The sequence below is a fragment of the Xiphias gladius genome, chromosome 23 (genome assembly GCF_016859285.1).
Source record: "Xiphias gladius isolate SHS-SW01 ecotype Sanya breed wild chromosome 23, ASM1685928v1, whole genome shotgun sequence".
NCBI lineage: Eukaryota > Metazoa > Chordata > Actinopteri > Istiophoriformes > Xiphiidae > Xiphias > Xiphias gladius.
This window is the reverse complement of record NC_053422.1, coordinates 17026663-17048454: the sequence shown is the minus strand read 5'-3', so window position 1 is coordinate 17048454 and position 21792 is coordinate 17026663. Positions and strand designations below refer to the sequence as shown.

At 41.8% G+C, this 21792-nt stretch overlaps 1 protein-coding gene across 4 annotated transcripts in view; it reads right to left on the bottom strand.

Annotated features, from left to right (window-relative positions):
- The window catches only part of LOC120785567 (A disintegrin and metalloproteinase with thrombospondin motifs 2-like), a 143951-nt gene that overhangs the window by 95033 nt on the left and 27126 nt on the right, over positions 1-21792 (bottom strand). The window contains exons 1-2 of one of the 4 annotated variants that reach the window (XM_040120385.1): positions 16088-16206; positions 13977-14401 (exon numbers count right to left, since the gene is read on the bottom strand). The exons of 1 other annotated variant lie outside the window; for it this stretch is intronic. In XM_040120385.1, the coding sequence (XP_039976319.1) occupies positions 13977-14401; positions 16088-16175 (513 nt within the window). In that variant the 5' untranslated portion in view covers positions 16176-16206. Of the gene's footprint in view, positions 1-13976; positions 14402-16087; positions 16207-21792 lie in introns of those variants that run through there. 2 more of the 4 variants (XM_040120386.1, XM_040120387.1) reach the window with 2 other exon arrangements.

The window sequence follows — 21792 nt, the reverse complement described above, 5'->3', positions numbered from 1 at the left end:
CATAATGAGGTGGTTTGTTTAAAGCAAGTAGAGGAATGCAAGTAAAGAGCTGCCATTGCCAAGCAGGAAATATTCAGAAAATAGTTTTACAGTCTGTGTTCGATAGGGCCACACTGTGTTTTGACCCCTACACCACCCAGGTGTCTCAGTCAGTGCCTTATATCGCTTCAGTAGCTTTTCCTTTAAATCAGTCTGAACTGGTACAATTTCTTAGCTAGATGGTGGATAACATTTGGGCATCTAAGGCCCATAATGTGCCAGAATGGTACATCAGTAAAAAAAAAAAAAAAAAAAAAAAAGTACTTTTTTTGTACAAAATTTACTTCTGAACTTCTATTTTGGAGCACAAAAACTCATTACCATTTTATCTGTGCAGGTGGAATGCAAAAACTCCACAACACTGATTGCTTAACATCGAAGATTTCATCAACATAAAACAAATCAGGATGTCAGATTTTCACCTTAATGCAAAAATGATGAATGCCTAGGTCTAGCTTTGGTTGTTACAACTGTTATATCAACAGTTTGGATTAAATATCCAATAACACACCATCTTTTTGCCATCTCCACTACAAAATCAAAGCGGTGTTCGTGTGATCTTCCTCATGCAGACCTTGAGCGTAACATGATAAACCTGGCTCACTGGTCATATCAGTTGGCAGATTAGTCAGTGTAAGGCAACAGCAGCTCGTGGCTCAGGCAGGGCTATGACCTCTATGCACTGTAGTGGAAAAAAGATGGATGGGCAGTGGAGGAAGGAGAAACAGCAAGAAAAAAAGCAGATCAGACAAAGAGTGCTTCAGTTTCAGAGACACATGCACTGCGACCATTGTGCTGTCACATCTAGAAGTTAAAAAAAAAAAAATAACTAGGCCACTGGAAAGGGCTCAAAACTACCAAAAACTTGAAAACAAATCCTTCTTGTTAGTTTGTCCTCCTGCTTTCAGCTTCTTGCCCCTATGCAAAACTCGTAAGGGCCTAAAAAGAATTGTTTTCCTTAACTCATGATCAGCTGTAATTATTTGGTCATATCGGTACTTCCAACAAGTCCAATTTGGCAGGAAACCCGTGGAAGTGACAACCCTACAGTAACACTACTACAACGAAGACGGTGTGAGTAATACAGAATCCCACGAAACATTTGGAGGCAATGACAATTTTAGAGCTGATTGTGTTGAGTCATATTATGACACTATGAAACAATTACTTTTTATTTTCAATCCCAAAAATTGTGATTTCACAGCTGACTACACGACTTTAAGGAAATGTCTACTACTGCATTTCCTTTCTCATTTGACCACTTTAAATAATCTGTGGTACAATCTGTAAATCCCCCTTTCTGGTCCTCTCCGCTCAATAATATTGAGAACTGATTGATGATTGGATCAACTGTTCAGCATTTAGAGTAGCTCACTAGATTTTATAAATACATCGAACCTCACATTAATTCAACGAGTCATATAGGCAATTACTTATACCAATTAAAATCCAGACTTCAAAAATACAGTAATCTCTGACAGCTACCACAACTTTGACCTTCAGAACAAGTGTATGACTAGTGTGAATGGTCGCATTACATCTGACAACTGGCCCTGGGGCTCACTTCACTGCCTCAGTTCATTTGACATACACAACACAACCACACAATATCAGTGATATTGGGAGGAAAGAGAAAAGTAGAATGCACTTGGCCTCAAACAGGCTATACACAAAGCCATTGTGACTGACCCTAAACTGACAAAATTGATTGACCAGACAGAGTCAGTTGAGCACAGAGTGGCTGTGGAAACAGGCCAACACAGCTACAGAAGTGCTAAGTAGGAGGTCATCCTGCTCTCAAAGGAAATATATGTAATATCAAATAACCCCCCCCCCCACACACACACACACACACACACATGCAACTCCAAACATTGCTTGAAGAGTAAATACAATGTGCCACACTAACTTAAAGTCCTCTGAGATCACTGGACTATTTAATGATCAAATCTTCTTTGAGGGATTCATAATTGAACAGATGTTATTCTTTATTTATTGTATTGTCATGTTTTTCTTTGGCCACAAATACTGTGGTACTTCATGCTCAGTTGAATTTTTCTAAAAAAAAAGGTCACACAGGGAAACCTGTACCCACACACACACACACACCATGTAAACAGAGACACAGTTTTAGAGGAAGGGCACCAAAGCTAGTTCCCGAAATGTTTTTTTTCCCCCAACCGGTGAGAGAAATGAAGAGAGGGGACAGGAAAGAGACGGAGGTGGATGGCAGCTTCATGCTGTCACACACCAGCAAAAAGGACAGAGAGGAGGGTCCTGTCACATCGCATCAGAGTCAGCTGTAGCCACACCCAACCTGCGAGCATACACCATGCTGCTGGGAGAGGAGAGGAGAGGAGAGGAGAAGAGAGGAGAGAAAAGGACAACTAGAGCATAAAGCAAGGGAAAAAAAGAGCATCCCCTCTTGTTCTATTCCTCCATTATTCTCTCCTCTCCAGTGTGCCTCATTTCAATTGCATCTTATTCCTCATGTAGTCTGCCTGACATCCAGCAGTTTCCCCTCAACTTTCACCATGTTGCCAGTCTCCCTGATTTGGCCACAATTGGGATTTGTGTGGTGTATCCCAGCCTTGGGACAGAGCTACTAGACACAGTCTGGGTGGCGGTGGTTGTGTGTGTAGGAGTGGGTTGAAGTGGGGAGATGGCACAGAAAGAGAGAAAGAGGATTAGATGAACTGTGGAGAGAGAGCACGACCTGACAATAAGTCCCTTCTCCCCAGCGTGTCTGTGTCTGAGTGTTAGTGTGTGTGAAGGAGAGAGGCAAAGGATTAGCTTGTGAGAAAAAAATAATAATTTCCTTTTGTGTTCCAAGTGATGCTGACAATCATCGCACTGTAAGAGACGCTGTGTGTGTTTGTGTGTGAGGATGGCAGCTATACGGATGCACAGTTTTGGCTACAGTCATAAACATAACCAATAATAGACAAGGTCTGAAAGTAGAGCTATTTTATCATTTATCCTTCGCTCCTTCATTCCTATTTTAATAGCTCAGCACTTACTGCATTCACAAATGTCACCACACTGCTGAGATAAACTGAGATATCTCAGTGTAGGAAACCTACACAGCACTTACACAAATGCACAAACATAGATGGTGCAGTAGCAAAGAACTTACAATAAACATGCCATTTATTGATCTCTGCTGGGCTTTTCTTTCTTCTTTCTAGCAAGGTCAGAGGTCAGGGTTGGCTAGAAGCAGCAGCTTGGAGCTGCTGGGGACCTTTGCTCAAGGACACCTCAGCAGAGCAGAGGCGATATGAGGGCTTGAATATGGTTCTTGCAAAAAGGGCTTGGCAATACACAGTAGACCATATAAACAAGAAAGAAAATGTCCTTAATAAAAAATTTAGAAACTTCAATATACTGTTGATAAGTCCCATTGCTTGACAATGTCTTAATCTAATCCAAACACAGAAATGAAGCTGTTTGTAACCAATCATTTGGAAGTCATTTAGGAAAGTACAGTCCTCCTCCGCAAAGTAGGCAGAGTTTGGCCATGCAGCGAATGAGCAGTCTCAAACAGGACAAGGCTGATGTTACTTAACGTGTGACATGAAAAAGAAGAAAGATGGGAGATACCACAAAATAAGGTAATCACCTGAAGCAATACTATGTAATAATGCACACAGAATGCAGGCGCTTGCACTTTCACCAGCAATTAGACCAATCTCCCGGAACAAGCAGCAAGCTCTGCAACGAATCATAACATTATTTTCCCTCCCCCCATTACCAAATCACACATGCTTCGTTTTTTTTTTTTTTTTTTTTATAAATGGAAAAAGATTAGGTGCGTCATACATTAGGAATGTTAACTGATGAATGTAACTGACCCAATATATAAGCTGTAAACATTTCACACTCTGGGATTTAAAAGGATTTAGACTAACAGGATTGAAGATTTTAGTTTATTTTTTTCTAATTGTCTTATTTAAATAGATTTTCTGTTTGCATTGTGATAAAAACACATAAACTGATATGGAAAACACTGTTCTGATAAAAAAAATTTCCGTATCACCCAGCCATACATGCTAACTATTTCACCCTGCTGCTGTGGTCTTTGATAAGGTGCTTGGCCCTGTCCCTGATTCTACATCCAGCAAACCATGAAAGTCCGACTATACAGTAACTCAATCTCACACAGAGCTATACATGGACAAGGTCATCTCAAAGTCTCATTACATCTTGGCAAACAGATTATATAATTGTAAGGCGGTATCCAAAGCTTTCCTTGTACACACTGGCAGACGATCAGTCACAGTGATCAAAGCGCTAGATGTGTTTCTTTGTTTCTGCTGCTTCACTCCAGCCCCCACAGAGTCAGTTATTAGAATACAATATATTATTATATAATATATTACATGGTACACTAACAATTCCCGAGGCTCTCATGCACTGTCAAAAAAAACCCAAACATAATGTACTGGGAGAGAAAAAGTGATTATTTCTATATTGCAGAAAACAAAAACAGTCAGCCTTAGTAAGATGAGGAGGGTGTGAGTTTCTGTTATGAGGTGCGATTCTTGCCGTTTAGCTGCCTACTGTACTGAACAGCAAGCAAAATGATTTTTAACCATAGATGCTGTATACAGACCGACAGACAGGCTCTGTTCCATTAAGGAACGTGCAAACAGAAAATACAAATGAGGCAGCTAAACAATTCAACCCACAGGAAGAACAAATACAACTAATTAGATCAAACTACAGCAAAATGCACACATATTTTTAGAGTGTAGGGGGGTTCAAGTATGCACTCGTGCGGTGAAAACGACTGGCAAAGGAGTGTACTAGCTTCTAGAGGCAGGAAAGAGACTTTAGCTTGGATGCAGACAAAATAAAAAGCAGATTCTTCATGCTAATCAAGAAAGGTCTGAGCATTGAGCAGGTGGTAACAGTTATGATGTTCTTGTTGTTCTTGTTCAGGTTTGGGCACATTAAGATTCCACCATGCTCTGCCTTTCTCCCCCTTTATGTTACCCCCTCCCCATGCTCCCTCCTTTCTGTCTCTTCCTCTCTCTTTCTCTCTCTCTCTACCTCTCTTTCTCTCTCACTGTTGTGTTTTGTTTGTAAGGATTATGTGGGGAAAGCTTCCAGACGAATGGAAGCGTTAAGAGTACAAAGCCACCTGTGTGGTGGCTGTGAGGTAAAACAGCATAGCCACGGGAGACATGGGCTGGGTCAGCCACGGGTAGGCGGGCAGAAGGCTTGTTAAGGTGCTGGAACACGGGGAGGATGTCTCGTCCTGTTTCCAAGGTTCCTCCACAGAGGCTGCTGAGGCCTGTTAGCTAGAGAACTGCTGATGTGGCTAGTATCGATCAGTTTCTTGCACGGCCCTGCGGCCTGTGGGACTGGCTGGCTGCCTGATTGACTGACTGCCCCACTCGTGGTGGCTGTCCGGCAGGCAAGAAAAAATGTCCAACAAGGCTTGGTCTATTTTCTATTTTATTTCCATTTAAACCAGAATAATTTTATCCATTTTGTATGTTACTGCCCTTTTGGCCCATCTGGAATTCGTAGATTCAATCATATTTTTGTCCCCGTAACATTAGAGTTGCTCTCCTCATTGTAACCCTTTACTCTTTAAAATGTGAAAGACGTATGGGGTTAGATTTTGCATCCTGATCTGGAAATGTGTTTTGTCCATTCATCTCTTTGCCCTCCACAGTGCACATGCCAGACATAGGAGAAGAGCCGCAACATGTTTGCATTAAAGTGTGGATCATTGTGTTTGAAAATAAATCTGTGCATGTAAAACATGCTACACATACATAAACTCAACAGACAAAAGCATATGGTATACTTTTCCTATATGGTATGCCTTACCACTCTGCACATCATTTTCCTGCCTGGTAAATGTGAACTCACCTAAACATTGGGATGTGTGCTTGTGACTGGTAAACCAGCCATGTAAAAAATAACAAGTGCATTTAAATAAGCAGAGACCATGTACTAGTCATTGCTCTGATGAACATAAAGGGCAGAATCCACCTACCAATTACATCAGAGAACCCAGAACACACACATTATGACACCACAGGTACAATGCTTTCCTGCCCTCTCCACATCAGCCGATTTTACTATCAAATGAAAATAACCTGCTGTAATCATGACATCACAGAGGTGTTTCCCTATAATCACTGGGTTTCCACTGCTCTTTTTTCTCTTTTCTGAATCCCCTTATTTCAGCCACTCAAACAAATCGTGTGCTCTGAGCCAGCACTCTGTGAATGACAGAGAGCCAGAGGAAAGAGAGGCAAGGGAGCTGGTTAAGTGCACTGAGTGAGCAGCAGTAATCACAGCTCTGGTAAAAGCCCTCTTTTGCTCTGAAAAGCCTTCCTCAGAATGGTTCTGCTCCCTCTCTTCCTTTATTTCTCTCGCTGTCTGATAATAGCTCTAGATTGAGTAATTGTGTGTTTGAGTGGAGCTACACTGCAGGGTGGAACCTGCAATCAGATACCAAAAACACGTTTCTCTCTCACCGTCTGTCTCTCCATTCATACTATGCCTCAGAAGTCTGGCCTCTCCACACCCGGCCCTCCCTCCAGCCCTGCAGTTCCTGCAGGCGCTCCCCCAAACCTCACCCCTCCACTGTTTCTTTTTTTCTACACACAGCCTACTCTATACAGCCAGCGAGGGCTGGGGTCAATAACAGCTGTGCGCCGTGCTGTAATTGATGTCATCATTTCAATTTGAGCTGATTACAGTTGAGAGCTGCTTATCGTGTGACCTGGGGTAGAATAACACACTGTAGGGCCCAGTGAGCTGCCACGCCTGACCAAGCTTGGATGGATGGATGGGTTGGCTCAGCCTAGGGCTGCCCTGTCTATTGACTCCTAATGTGGAGGTAATGACTGAGCGTATTCCAGGGGCATTGTTAACGCAAGTGTCCGTGTCGCTGCCATTTAGTATAGTGTAGTATTATTCTGATTGGCCTGCCCCTCCGTCAACACACTTCCACATGATTAAACTTTCTGCTGGCACAGAACTGAGTGTGAGAGTGTGTGTGTGTGTGTGTGTGTGTGTGTGTGTGTATACTGTGTTTGTGTTTAATGGCTGTGTGATGTTAACTTTACAACCTTTTTAATTTTGGTCATATTACAATCCCAGCACCATTATACTGAATTAGTAGTGTGACCCTGAAGATCATTTTTACAGTATTTGCAAAGAATGTGCCATCTCCAAGCACCCACCCACAGGAAAGAACGAAATAAAAACACCTGTTCAATGCTCTGGCATTTTTTCTTGCTGTTGATGTCTGAGTCTTTTCAATGAAAGCACCAAAATAACACTGCCACCTTCCAGCATTCCTGCTGTGCACTAATAACACACATGAACAGACTGAAGCACAAAGCCGTACATAAATATGGCACATCAGAATACACAAAGGGCAACACCGGCACAGGATCAGGGCTAATTACCTGCCAAAAGATGATGCCCGTACTATACAAATAGCAAACATTAAATATCTCCTGGTTAGTAAGATGTAGATTTAGCTTCCTTTTTTTTTTTTTTTACTTTTTTCTGTATAGACAGTGGGCAATATGCTTAACCCTCAACACCACTTGTCTGATCAACACTTGGGAGCAGAGCTGCTGCTAAAAACAGACAAAGACTGCTCACTAAAGGAACACTGTCTCTTGCTGTCTCCGTCTTTTTTTGCCAGAGCTCTGAATCTGTGGGTGTTGGGGAGCAAAAAGCTGTCTGCCACATTCTTTTTCTTTCTCTGTCATTTTCCTGACTCTTTTAATACCATCATTAGGAGAGCTCTCCTGCTTACTGCTACCGCTGCTGGCCAAGAAACATGAGACAGAGAGAGCGGGAGAAAAGAGCAAGAGAAGCGAGGGGTGGAGACAATAAGATAAATGTGTGCATAGTTTTTTTTTTTTTCATGCAGCGAGGTAAAGATGGTTAAGGGGAACTTTGCTTTTGGCTGCTGTCTGTCCCTGCCATTTGTCCGAGCGTCTCACCGACCATACTGTAGATGCGATCGCCTGTGTTTGAGCACACGGTTCCCACACAGGAAAGTTGTGCAGTATGTTTATTGCATGTATGTGTGAATACACATGTCTTGTCATCCAGGTGTGCATCCACCTGGATTTTAGGGGTTAACCCCAAGATGACAGGTAACACACTTCCTCCTTTAAAAACTCTGAGACATCTTACCCAGCTGGATCTCAGCTCAGGCCTGCGTGCACGCCTATAGGCTGCATAGACCTGTATGACCCCTCTGTTCCCACGGTAACTTGAAGCTGCCCTTCCACTTATCAGAACCCACTGATTATACAGTGTCCTGTGGCCCACCTGGAAGACTGGAAGCCTCCCATTAGAGATAAATAACTGGATGTGCAGCACTTCGACGAGAGGATGTGTTTGTACTGTACCGGCATGTATTGTCTCTCGTCCTTCAAAACTATGGCTATTATTTAATATTTCTGTTGTCATAAACGTTTTGCTTCACAAATCTGTTTATAATTTGGTTTAACAGCTAAATATCTCCTGGTAGAAGATGAGGACATATAAGACTTTTACTAACTTAAAAGAACTATATTCTATTACCTTCTGTCTATCCATTCTTTTCCATTTTACTTATGGATTTTTCTGGAGATTGTCTATTCAATATTCTTCTGTTTCTTTCCCAGAGTCTCTTTTTAAACTTTTGCTGGATTGCTTTGGTGCATGCTGTGCATTCAAAGTTTAGAGCTGGTCACATACAGTATAATACTAATAATATATATAATATAAAAAGAAACTGTTTTTCTCTGCGCTTTTGGCTATTTAAAGGATAGGACCCCCTTACCTCCTTAAATCATGACTGGTTGAGGGATGAGCTTAATAGTGTGCGTCGAGCAGCATTAGTTTTGTTAATGAAAACTAAGATGAAAACTATTCATTGACGACCTATGTTTTCATGATGAAAACAAGTCTAAAACTAAATAAAAAGTAACCTTTGAAAATGAGAACTATGACTAAACACATTACGTTTTTCATCAACGAATAACTATAAAATAATGTGAAAGACGGACAAATGGAAAAGTTTTCATGGAAAGTCTTATTCAGCAGCCTGCATGCATCTGTGGAATCACACACTGTAGGTCCTGATTAGTAAAAACAGTTCCCTCAACTGTTCAGAAGATGATTTTGCTGCTTGACCTGTTACACTAATATTAATAAGAAACACCTTGCAAAGTTATGTGTTTGTCAGTAATATCATCTGACGTTGCCTGTTCTCGTAAGAAACAGATTTGTTGACAAACTTCATCTACAATCCACTGATAATTAGAGAAGTGGCGACAAAAAAACATGTGAGACAAACTATGAAAACATGCAGGCAGTGCGATGACATTTAGATAAAGGGAAGGTAATGTAACTGTCAAGTGTTGTGGATGTGGAGGTACTTTCAGTCAGCTGTTTTTAGTGTTGCTATCAGGAGGAGTGAGAAAATTCCAGGATTAATGTCGGACGCCCATCTAAATTGTCCTCTAGATGCTCGCTAAACAAATATCACAAGTGTCACATAACATTGATGTTATGTGACAATATAGTGTCTCCTATCAACTGGAACCCAGAAAATGAACAGTATTTTAGTAAACAGGTGAGTGAATCCAGCTTCTCAAAGACTCACTGTTCTGCAGTGAACAGCACAGAGGATATATGCAGTAATGTTAGGTTAGAAGAAACGACTGTACTAGATAAGATTAGAATGAGCAGTTCTGTTCAAACAAAGTTTTGAAATTTACTGAGGCAAGTCAGTCTGTACTACTGCAGAGCAGAGTGACATGGACACCTTGCAAGAATCACCTGTAACTGTGGTAACTGTCACACAAAGACAGCTGCAGCCGCAAAATCCATCACATAAAAATTTGAAATGTATGTTGAAAATGAGACTAACACGTCACTGATGAAAATTAAACTAAAATGTCAACTAAACTAAACTGTTGACTAAAACTAAAAAAAAAAATTTTAAGAAAATAAAATAACTAAAATTTGACTAAAACTAAGACACATTTACACAAAAGACTTAGGACTAAAACTAAATCAAAACCATCTGCCAAAATTAACAGTGACGTCGAGAACCTGCTCTGATTGTGCTCTAGCAAACAGAGCTCATAAACAGCAGAAGTACTAACTTTCAAAAGCAAATGCAAAAAAAAAAAAAACGTAGATAAACAAGTGACACTGATTTATACGATGAAAATGGATAAACTTACAAAGTGAAAATTAATGCATCTCTGGCTGATAGTTTGACAGCGTTGCTCTCAGACGGTGTAAGCAAACTGAGTAAAGTGTGACAGTCCCCACTTAACTACTTCAGTATCTCACAATGACAAAATTATCTCTCATGGAAAAATCAACAGCAGTACTTTTGTAACTCTTGTTCTTCCATCAATATGTCTCTCTCTGTCTCCTCAGGAGCTCTGCTGACACTCAACACTCCTCATAAGATCCCAAAAAGACTCTCACATGAATGCACCTGACCTCACACCCACATGTGCACAAAATCTGGCCAAAACAGCCAACAGCCTCCAAATCTCTGAAAAAAATACTGTAGGTGAGGCTGAGGGAAAGACCACAAGTGAGGTCAGAGATTCAGACACACACACACACACATATATGCATAAAGCGTATCTCTAACTTTATATCAGAAATGAATAATATAAATGAATTTTAATATAGAACATGAAGGTAAAAATTTAAAAGCCACAAGAAAACCTTTGTGCATATGCACAAGTAAGCATTCAAAGACACACACATACAAACACTCTACACACCGTGCATGAAGTGGAAACCTCCTAAGCTTATGAGTTGTTATTTTGCTTGATTCATGCAGTCCCCCATTCTGCACTCTGCACACACAAACAGAGTCTCAGCTGCAGTTTAATTTCATTTTGCCCTGCAACCCATCTCGGACTAAAAACACATGCACACACACACACTCACAAACACAGCACACTCCCTAGTTCTCACACTGAACAGTGTACTGCCTACTCTCAACCATCCAGGGAACTAACCAGCTGATCAGGGTTTCTGTTCACAGAAATCCAATTCCCTCCAAAGGTAATTTGTCCATTCAAAGACTTTACTTTTTCTTTCTGCTCTCCCTTCCTGTCTTATTTATTCTGGTCATTTGTTACTTCTTGAAATCTATACCCTTTGCCCTCTTCATTTTCCCTACTCTGCTTCTTTATTATTGTTTTTTGTATTTTGGTTTGAACCCTATCTACCCCTTTTCTTGGCTCTCTCCCTTCTTCTCCTCATCAAACACCCTGGCTTACAGCCAGCAAGATGTTCTTGGCTGTAAATGGCAACACAGGGCACAAAAGGCTCTAACCAGGTGTCTGGGTCACTGAGGAAGTGGGCACAGCAGGGAAGAGCTGGGCTACGTAGCGCTGCTAGGTTGAAAACTGCAGATATAGGCATAGCTAAGCAGAGCCTGACAGAACTTGGCTGTATTTCTTGGCATGCCTGAGGAGGTTGTAAGAATTGATTAGCAATGACTTGAGTTGTTCAACGGTGGAGAGAAACAAATTAAATATAAGTGGACAGCACTAATATGATTACTAAAAGGGTTTTTTCTTTTTTTTTGCTGTAACTAGTCGGTCTGACTACTACAGTTCTGATATCAATATTTTTTTATACATTTTCATTGTAACAAAATTGTTTTACTCTGGGAGAAGTAATGTAAATTTAAGTATTAGAGATACACGAGTATGAATTCTGAGAGATTATATTATGAAAATATCACTATTTAAAGGACAAGTTCACATTTTTTTCCAAGTCTGTTTCACAACAACACTCATATGACCATATATGCATTGGAACAGGGTTTGGTTTGGGTAATCATTCCTCCTGTCCATACTGGCCCTGAAGAGAGATTGTCCTAAGGCCACTCCAGTGTAAGAGATAGAGGACAAAATCTATAGACCTTTCTCCCCGCAAAAAAATGTCTTCTTAGGTTTAGGTTGACCTGATATGAGGCTGAGTTGGTCAAATAAAGTGAGTATTTTTCCAAAATTTGCATTCTTACAAAATTCCCCGTTTGTTTATTTGGTAAGTGTTTTATTGCTGAACTGCGGAGAAGGTAAGGTAAAACAAAGAAGGGATTTTGTACTTAAATTGACCACAACTTCGGAAGATACCCTCTTGATTTGTCTAACTCATGTTGCTGAAGCTTCCCATTAGCTACAACTACACTGAAAGGTGGCCTGTACAGTTTCCTTGTAAAAATCTTCACATTCAGTTTTCTTTTTAATCAAAATGCAGTGTGAATCCTTAAAGCATCCTCCCTCATAAAACAAAGCAAAGCCAATTCTTTAAATATATTTCATATGTGTATGGTTTACATCCATGTTTGCTAGCTTGCAGTCTTCCTCTTCCTTACCTTTATTGCAGCGTAAAACTGGCAACAGGAATGTCCACTGTGTCCCCTACATGAACAATTGTCCATAGCACTACCAGTGGTCAAAAACTGCACTGGGTGCCTTTAAGAATGCACTTCTGCAGATAACAAGGACAGTGGTTTTTGCGCCTCAACTGGAGTAACATTATGATGGGATTTCGTCATGGCCAGTATTCACAGGAGGTATGATTACAGCAAACAAAAACCGTTTCGTGTGGGCATGTGAGTATTATTTCATATAAGACAGACTTGAAAACATGTGAACCTATCTTTTAAAATCCTGGCGTGTCTGGAAGTGCAGTCAGCCACTCAACAAACCAGTGACCGAAGCTGACTGGAGATCTGTGTTCTGTAACCAACTACACTTTGAGAGTATCCTTTCCTAGGAATTGCCAGTAGGCAGGCTGGAGTGAGCAGCAGCAGCAGTAGAAGCAGCAGCAGCAGCGAGTTGCCGCTGACTGGTGTCAGGCTAAGTGGGCATGTCAGGCCTGTGCTGTCCTGGCTCCCTGCCTGCTCTCTCAGCTGCTTACTCGGTCCCCAGTGTCCTCAAACCTAAACGGATCCAGTTGCTGCTACTCAGCTCCAGTGGCGGGCTGACCTGGCTGACTAATGAACACTTTTCCTAATGTGGGAATCTCCCCCCAATCTTATCATTCCCTGTGTACATCCTTTGCCCATTTTTACTTCTATTTACTTGCCTGATTTCCTCTGCCCTGAAGCTTATCTCTCACATTTGCCCTCTCCACCTCTTCCTCAGGCACTGGTATCAATCTTTCGGGAACCTCTCATCTGAGCAGTTCCTGTGCACAGTCTTCACACTGTCTATATCTCACTTCCCTCCCTTGCCGACAGCCTTTCACCAAGTGTTTGCCATCTCTTTTCCATTTCCAGGATTCATCGTCAGCTCTAATAAAAGCATTTACAAATCAGGCTCTTTGTTGTGCAACCAAAATATTTTATGGTGGCAGTTTCAATTCAAAGGCTGCTGTAGTGTCAGCTATTCATCCAGTGCTTCTTTATCTGTGTGTAGAGAGCAGTACAAATCAGCTAAATATTATAAAAGCATTGTGCTGATATGAAGTCATGAATACTGAAGTAATCTGTGAAATATCAGTATATTCCTTTAACAATCACTCCCCCCTTTTACAGGAGTAACCTAAAAAGGGAAGAGGACAGAGGGATGAAAACGTGACTCATATTTCTCAGCCAGATTAGAGGACAACAGGGAGAATAGCAGTGTAAAGCATAAGTGTGACCCCATGGCAACCTCTGAGCTATGGGGTCAACCAGAAAGACTCACCAGGGACGCTGACAGGGTCAAGGGGCAAATGTCTCTTGCCTTCAATTTTTGTGTGTATCTTTATATCAATTTCTAACACAGAGTTCCCCTACAAACTCAGGCACACACCATCTGCTCTCTTGTGTCCTTTCATGTCCTTCTCTCCACAGACACCTTCCCAACAAACTCAGGAACACTAGCCAGAAGGACAGGAGCACAGGTAACACGGGTTTGTGCACTCACCAGGCCGTCACAGTTGCTGATAGCCACAGTGGCTCCAGGTGTGTCTGAGATGTCGCCAACGTACAGGCATTCGTCGTGCAGGGGCTCAGACTGCCGGGTGCTGTCGCTGTCATCGCGCCACTCCATCTTGGCTCCGGGGGCCACCAGCCTGGCGTTGTGGCGCAGGCGCAGGTGGAATTCCCGGCCGAAGACGGTGACGTTGTAGTAAAGCTTTTCCCGACGGGCCACAGGCTCTTGGTCCTCCTCGACTCCTCTTGGTCCTTCCCACTCATCATTGCCTACTCCTACCTCCCTCCTCCGGCGCCTACGGGACTGCCCTCCTGCCATGCGGACAGCCGAAACAGCGTGTGACAGGAAGCGGCCCTCTGCGTCCACACTGATCGGCCTCACCAGTCCATACTCCCCCAGGACATGCTGCAGAGAGTCTAGGAACGGGACAGTTTTTTTTTTTGTTTTTTTTTTTTTTTTTTTTGGGGGGTAAATGGATGAAAGCAGAGTAGAGAGGATGAGGCAGGAGGAGGTGAGAGAGAGGTAAAGATTGTTATTAGATGTGAAAATGTAGAAAAGGGTGGGAGGGAATAACATTAAAGGTTGAAGATAAGAAAAAGAAACCAAAGAATGGAAAGAAAGAGACGTCATGGGAGAAGCATTGGTAGAGGGTGAATAAGAGGATGGAAAAAAGAGATGGGAGGAAAAATAGAAAAAATAAGGCATTAGAAAAAAATGCCAAACATACCATGGAATTATTTGTCATTCCAACAGGGAAGACGATAAGAAATAAGAAATAAGAGCAGTAACCTGACACACACGTGCGCGCGCACACACACACAGCCCCACCCATGAACCCAGAGGCGACCCCGGTGCTCGGCAGTGCGCGTTTGGAAACGGATACCTCAGCAGTGCGCGCTGCGCTGCTGACACCTTCTGTGCCCTTCCACCGTCAACAGGAAAGCCAGCACAAGATCAAGGTGCTAATTGCGGCTTTCGCACGCTGTTTCCTCACTGTCAGGCTGCTCGGTCCCTGAGAAATGATTGCTCTAACCTCGACGGCGACTGAATTTAAAAAAAAAAAAAAAAAAAAAAACTGATCCAACAACTGAAATTGGTATTTCCTCTTATAAAGCGCTTTTTAATAATATGATACACACTGGAATTTATTTTGCAGTCGTGTATCCTATCATCACCATCACCACCATCATCAGTATTATGATTGAATCTTAACTGCAAGCTAATTACCACCCTGTGTGTGAAAGGTAAACGTTTTGAATGGACACCTAAAGACAGTTCATGCGTCTGACCTTTTTCCTGGATTAAGGAACATTTTTTCTTGTTCACATGTGGCAGTGACAATACAGGCGCAGTTTGGAGGCCACCTGAGAGATACTCCCTGCGCTCACGCTCAGAGACACACACACACACACACACACACACACACGCACACACACACTGAGCCAAGGCCACTTAATGCCATCACAGAGTCAGAGACAGTTATGCCTTCACCTTGCGTTTGGGCTTCAGGTGCAGTTGGTATTATTATTATTTGGTTATCCATCTATCATATCTCATTTATAAAGTTTGCTGATTGATAAAACCAAACACACACTGCTAATATTCCTTCAGCTCCCATGTTGGAGGAATGATTTGATAATAGTGTGATCAATAAGCCGACATCCGACTCCAGCGTCCTGTGACAGATCGATAGATGCGACAGCGGCCAAATCAGATAATGTTAGGCTACTTCCCTGCAAAATCCGACAGTAAACCAGTGCATCTGATGCCCCTTTTACACCCGTGATAACATTATCCCCTGGATGGGAGAAGGCAACATCAGAACACTACTTGCACTGCTGAGGGACCTCCGGAAAGTCCCCGCAAGCGCCACAGTGGGTCATACACAAGTTGCAAATGCGTTCTACAATGTTGTTTGCAAGAACTGCAAAAGCACGCCGGGAATTAAACACAAGCGGGAGAAACCGGACAGTGCTTTGCCGCTACGCTGAGCTCCACTTCCAGTGAGCGCAGGAGGATCCCCGTGCAGCCCCGCTGGTGAGAGATCAGCAGATATGGAGAACAACATAAACACTGACCACGTTTAACTGTACTGTACGTACCAACGCTACTGGCGATGTAAAGGCCGCTGGTGTGCAGCAGAAAGGCCGGTAGAATAATTAGGACAGTAAATCCAGGCGAGAGACCCATGGCAGCTCCGAACTGCGCAGGTGAGAGAGTGGGACTCCGGGCTCCAGTGTGGTGAAGTTCCCCGCCTGGCGCGACCAGCCACGCCACGACAGCAACAGCACAGCAGCCCGCAACTAGACTGCCAAGTGCACCGGGAGAGACGGAGCTCTCCTCCCCTCTCTCTCTCTCTCTCTCTCTCTCTCTCTCCCACTCACACACTCACTCAACTCTCCTCCTCTCTTTCCTCCTCTATGTCTCTCTTTCTCTCAACTCCTCTCTCACATTGTGCGTGCTCCCCCACTCTTTGCCTTAGTGCTCGACTACTCCCCGACTCTAAACACACACACACACACACACACACACACACACACACCGCACCGGGCACCGGGCGCCCATATACACTCCCCATGTGTCTCGGCAGTGCGAGGCGAGGGAATATTTCAGAGAGCTCTGGCTGCTGCGGAATCACTGCTTGACTGACTGACAGGCCTGCTGACAGCTCGCATCGACAAAGAAATGCAACGGAGTTAAGAGGGAAGCTGCTTTATCGCAGCCCCAGTGTGTGGGCGCGCCAAAAAGTGATTTGTGCAACTTGGACGCTCCTTCTGGGATCGTAAGTACCGTTCAACTCTCCGCTCCGCCGGTCCCTGATACCCTGCGAGCCTCGCATAAACTTTGAATATCCCGTCGAGCGTCAAGATGGGTGAGCAGCAGCGCCCCTTGTGGCTGACTGGCGGAAAGGCACTCAGCTTTGCAGGGCCCAAGGGTCCAATTTACAGACAGCAAAAAAAGTCTTACTAGCCCTAACCTGCATTGTCCTCATTTAGCACATCATTTGCCCCTCTTGACCACTAATTTTATATTGTTATAAACACTGATAAGCAGCATAGGGCAAACGACTGATATGAATAAAACCAATTATATTTTCGGGACAGGCTCTCTGTTTGGCTTCACTTTTTCTTTTTACAATAATATAACACACCAATAACAAGGACAAAGTAACATTAAAAACAACTGACAAATAACTATCTTTCACTGTCTTTGAAGTAATACGATCAGCTACTAAGGTGAATCTGTTGAGTTCCAATTAGCAGTTTGTCAACTTCAAAAAAAGCTTTGACTTTATTTATAGTCTTTGGTTTCTGTTGATTTTCACTTTCATAACAAGATTTTCAAATGAACATAAAGCAATACAAGAGCTCCAAAGAAGCAAAATAGTGTCTACTTAAAGGTATGCTGGTTACAAATACTACAAAAAGATACAGCAACAATAGAAATTACAGGTAAATTTACATACTGTATATTTGAAGAGTTTGATTTGTGTCTGGAAAAGTAAGATTCTTCAATTCTCAGTTGATAACTTATTAGTGCTACGTCAGACGTCGTACTGACAGCTGGCTGCAGTGTATAAATGACAGTTTCAGAGAGTCACGTTAACATATTGTTCATGCTTAGCACACAAAGGAATGTAGTTTTTCTTTAACACAGATTTGAAGGTTTTTTTTTCAAGATGCGAGAACATTGCAATAAGTCTTTCCACACCCAACACAAATGGGAGAAAGTCAGTTTCAAAAAGTCAGTCGTCCTTTGGAGGGCCGCAACTAATTATTATTTTTTTTTATTATCAATTAATCATTTTTAATTAATTAATAATTGCTACGTTTATAAATAATAGTGAAAAATAATGAACATTTTGAAAAACATCCATCAGAAGTTTCGAGAGCTCAAGGTAACATTGTCAAATAGCTTGTTTTGTATAACCAAGAGTCCAAAAAATTAAAATATTCAATTTATAAAAAAATAAAAAGACAGAAGAGACTTGAACCAGCATGTGTTTGCTTTTTCTTTGTTTGTTTTTTTCCTTGATGAATGACTTAGGTACTAACTGAATTATAAAATAGTTGACAATTATTTTCTTTTGATCAACTAATCAATTAATCAATAATTACTTCAGCAGAAGTCCATTTACAATGCACTATTTCAAGCTGTGTTGATTTTGTCTCTTTGCAGCTTTGGTAGAGCCAGTAAGAGCAAAGTATCGTTTAATGTTGATGACTAAGACTCTCCTCCAACCAATCTGTGTCCAATCAGTCAGAGAAAAACAGCAACCAGAGCCCTGGTGATGAAAATTTTCTGAGGGGATTAGCTTATATTTCTGCACAGTTTAGTTTGTTTACTGTAGTTAAGCTTGCTTGCAACCCTAATACAGACAGTAGTAAATGTTACCTAAATATTAATATGAAGCAACAAGCAAATCAAAATTGTGACTTTGTAATTAAATAGGTGCTTACTGTTTTGGCGGCCTTGCCATCAGCTGCAAGATGTGTCATTAAAACTGTTATTTCCCCGTTGTGTCTTTAATTTTATCATTATTTCCTGGTTGAAAGGCTCATTTCTGAACTGTTGTGAACAAATATGGAACACTGTTCTTCCCTGTAAACCACCTTTGGTGTTTGATTGACAGGTCAGTAATTTAGTTTGTTAATTTTATTTTATTTTAATATTTATTTGATGTTTTTTTTTATAAATCCAGATGTTTCGCACAGAGCCTCACATGTACAATACACATCCATACCGAGCTCAGACATTAGAGGTAACTTTGAGCTTTTGGTTTCACATGTTGACCTGAAATTAACTTCTACTACAGACTAATCCACTCTTAACAATGACCAAAATATTACAATAAACACAAAGTCTTGGAGGGGTTTAGTACTATCGATGGAATTAGAATATTTTATCAAAATGTGTGTCCTGATATGACCTGACCTCTTTTTCTAGTTTTCGTTAGTGCTGCAGTTTTTTTTTTTTTTTTTTTTTTTCTTTTTTTACTCAGAAAAGTTCTGGATTTCTGAATTTCTGATTTTCCTGGCTGACACAGCTAGGGGGTTTACAATTGTAGTGACTCAATGTGAGTATGTTAGCATGCTGTCATTAGCAATTAGCTCAAAGCACTGCTGTGCCCACAACGTCACAGAGCTGCTAGTCTTACTGTACACCTGTGTCCAGAAGAACTTATGCTTCCACTAAATTTCACACCCTTGCATGATCAACACAAATTAAGAGAAGTACTTTTTGAGTGATTGTTTGCTTTGATTAACAGATCTCTCAGCTTATCACATTCAGCCCTGGTTGCTGACTGCTCACCCCACCTCTCCATTCCACCATAATGCCACTGACCAAACTGAAGTTTTCCTGTTTCAGTAAATATTGTGGTAAGCGATCCAAACTAAGGCTTAAATCATCCTTTCAGAAATCAGTGATTGATGCCACAGACAGCATGTTCATGTACACTCTACGGGTTCACCATGTGGTGTCAACGCAGACTGATTGTCTTGTATTCTGTGATGGCCATGCCCTAAAATTAGGAGTGGTTTCATGAACTCCAGGGATTCCGCAATTGCCACATCATCACTGAACTTTTACAAGCAGCTCTGAAGAGCAGACTGAACACATTTCCACCTCTGTCTTAGTTGAAAAATCATCCAGTATCCTACCATGCACAATTCAGGACTTGCGTGCCAGCAACATAGTAGAAGTAAAGCCATTCTGGAGGTAATTGCCTTTTTTTCCCAATTCTTGTTGTTTGATTTTGTTGCTAGAACTTATTTTGGAACATAAACTCAGTCAACCATATCTCCTGCAAATTAAATTAATTTTCAGCTATTTAGCATCACCAAAATGAACTACGTTTGTGATTTTGTTTTTCTTTGATTGTTGATGATTGTTTTTACAAAATGTGCACATGGCAGCTGTTGAGGTTTAATGTGTGAGATTAGACAAATAAAACCACTTCATTAAGGTTAAAAAACGAATTCAGTAGAGCTCATGACTACAATAGTATGAGACCTGATATGAATCCTGTGTTGAAGGCAAATTCATCCTTTACCCTGACCTCAAAACATTTACTTTTCACTACACCATATGAACATCACACTACATCCTGCACTGACACAAAACATAAATTGCTGTGTGGGTTTACTGTCTACCACATCTGCCTATGAGACTAAGAATAGTCCAAATATATATATATGTCCTCCTCTACAAATCCTGTAAATGTTTCATCCTCCCTTTACTGTTAAAACTGTGTGGAAATGTATTTCTTTTATTGCTGAACCTGACTATGAACACCTATAGGTACCTCCATCTGAATCACAGCAGAGACCCTAAATAAGATGCAGATAGGGAAGAGGGCAGACAGAGGGGAGGAGCAAAACAGAAAGCGACAACATTTAAGATTGAAAAGGTTAAAAAAAAAAAAAACGCGCATCAGGCTTTATAAAGGGATAACTTCATTTTAGACAAAATGAAGAGACAGGAAAAAGTAACTACAGGAGTGTAAGGGTCAAAAGAAAGAGAGGGAGAGAGAAAGAGGAGAAAAATTTACAGAGGTGGACATATCTGGGCCAGCATGGACACATGCAGTTGTAAACAAAGTCCAATAATACCTGGAGGCCTCTGCTATACAAACACAGACACTGACCCTCCACCGGGAGACAAGGGGAGTTAGTGTGTGTGTGTGTGTGTGTGTGTGTTAGTTATACAGTGAGAGGTCATCTCTCACCAAGAGCCCACCTGGGCTCTCAGTGCATAGATCTCCACAATGCTGTTTGGGAACACACACACACAAAAGGTTGAACACATCTAGTAGAAAGACACACCCCGTTTGCCTCTCGCCAAATGACACATGAAAATGTCACACTGTTCCTAAGTCTATGTACCCAGCATGCCTATTTGTGACCAGAGGACCCCCTCTCCACACATCAACACCATCACCAGCCCCCATTGCCCCCCTCCCTTTACCTCCACCCCCCCTCCCAACTGCCCGCAACCTCCTCCCACCCACTGCTCCTGGTTGCATTGCTGTTGCCATGGTGATACCAAGCCCTGCACCTTGAAAAGTGCACTTGGAAGGAGCAGGGGAGAGACAGACAATAATATCCCTCTTCCCAGACAAACAGATACACACAACTCCTGTGTTTGTGAAGGTTATTATAGCTAGGTTTGGCAGGGCGAGTGCTTATGTGTGTGTGTGTGTGTGTGTGTGTGTATGTATGTGTGAGTGTGTGTGCATGAGGGCAAGTGTGTGTTTGTCCGGGAGGTGGGTGTTCAGATGTCTGTTGCCTGTTCATGTGCAAACAGATTGTGAGAGGAGAAATAGTGCTACATGGTCAGACGAGACGAGTGGAGAAAATCTGTTGTGTTCTTAACATTTTCCTCTGTTTCAGTGCTGTATTTGGTTAATATAGATTCTAATCACAAGTTGTCAGGTTACCTGGATACCTTCAGTAAATATCCTCCACTTTAGTGGCATTCAAGCAAATTCTTGGAAAACTGTACTATAGAATGCGAAAACAACAGAACAAAAATAAAACCCATACACGCACTTACTGTATTATTCATTTATTATAATTTTTTGCAGTTGTCAACAGCAAAGGAATGTCATCTTGTTTCTAAGGGATGTTATTAATAAAGGTGTTTTGAAATCAAAAGATGAGCTGACTCTCGTTTGCTCAAATTTGTGTTTTTTTGGTCTGACTAAGTGCTTTAAGTGCTGCTGGTGTAGTCTGCCTGAGCATTATGCACATTTTCTCACTAGCAACTTGACTATGCTGCATGTGTTAAGGGCTATACGGAGTGA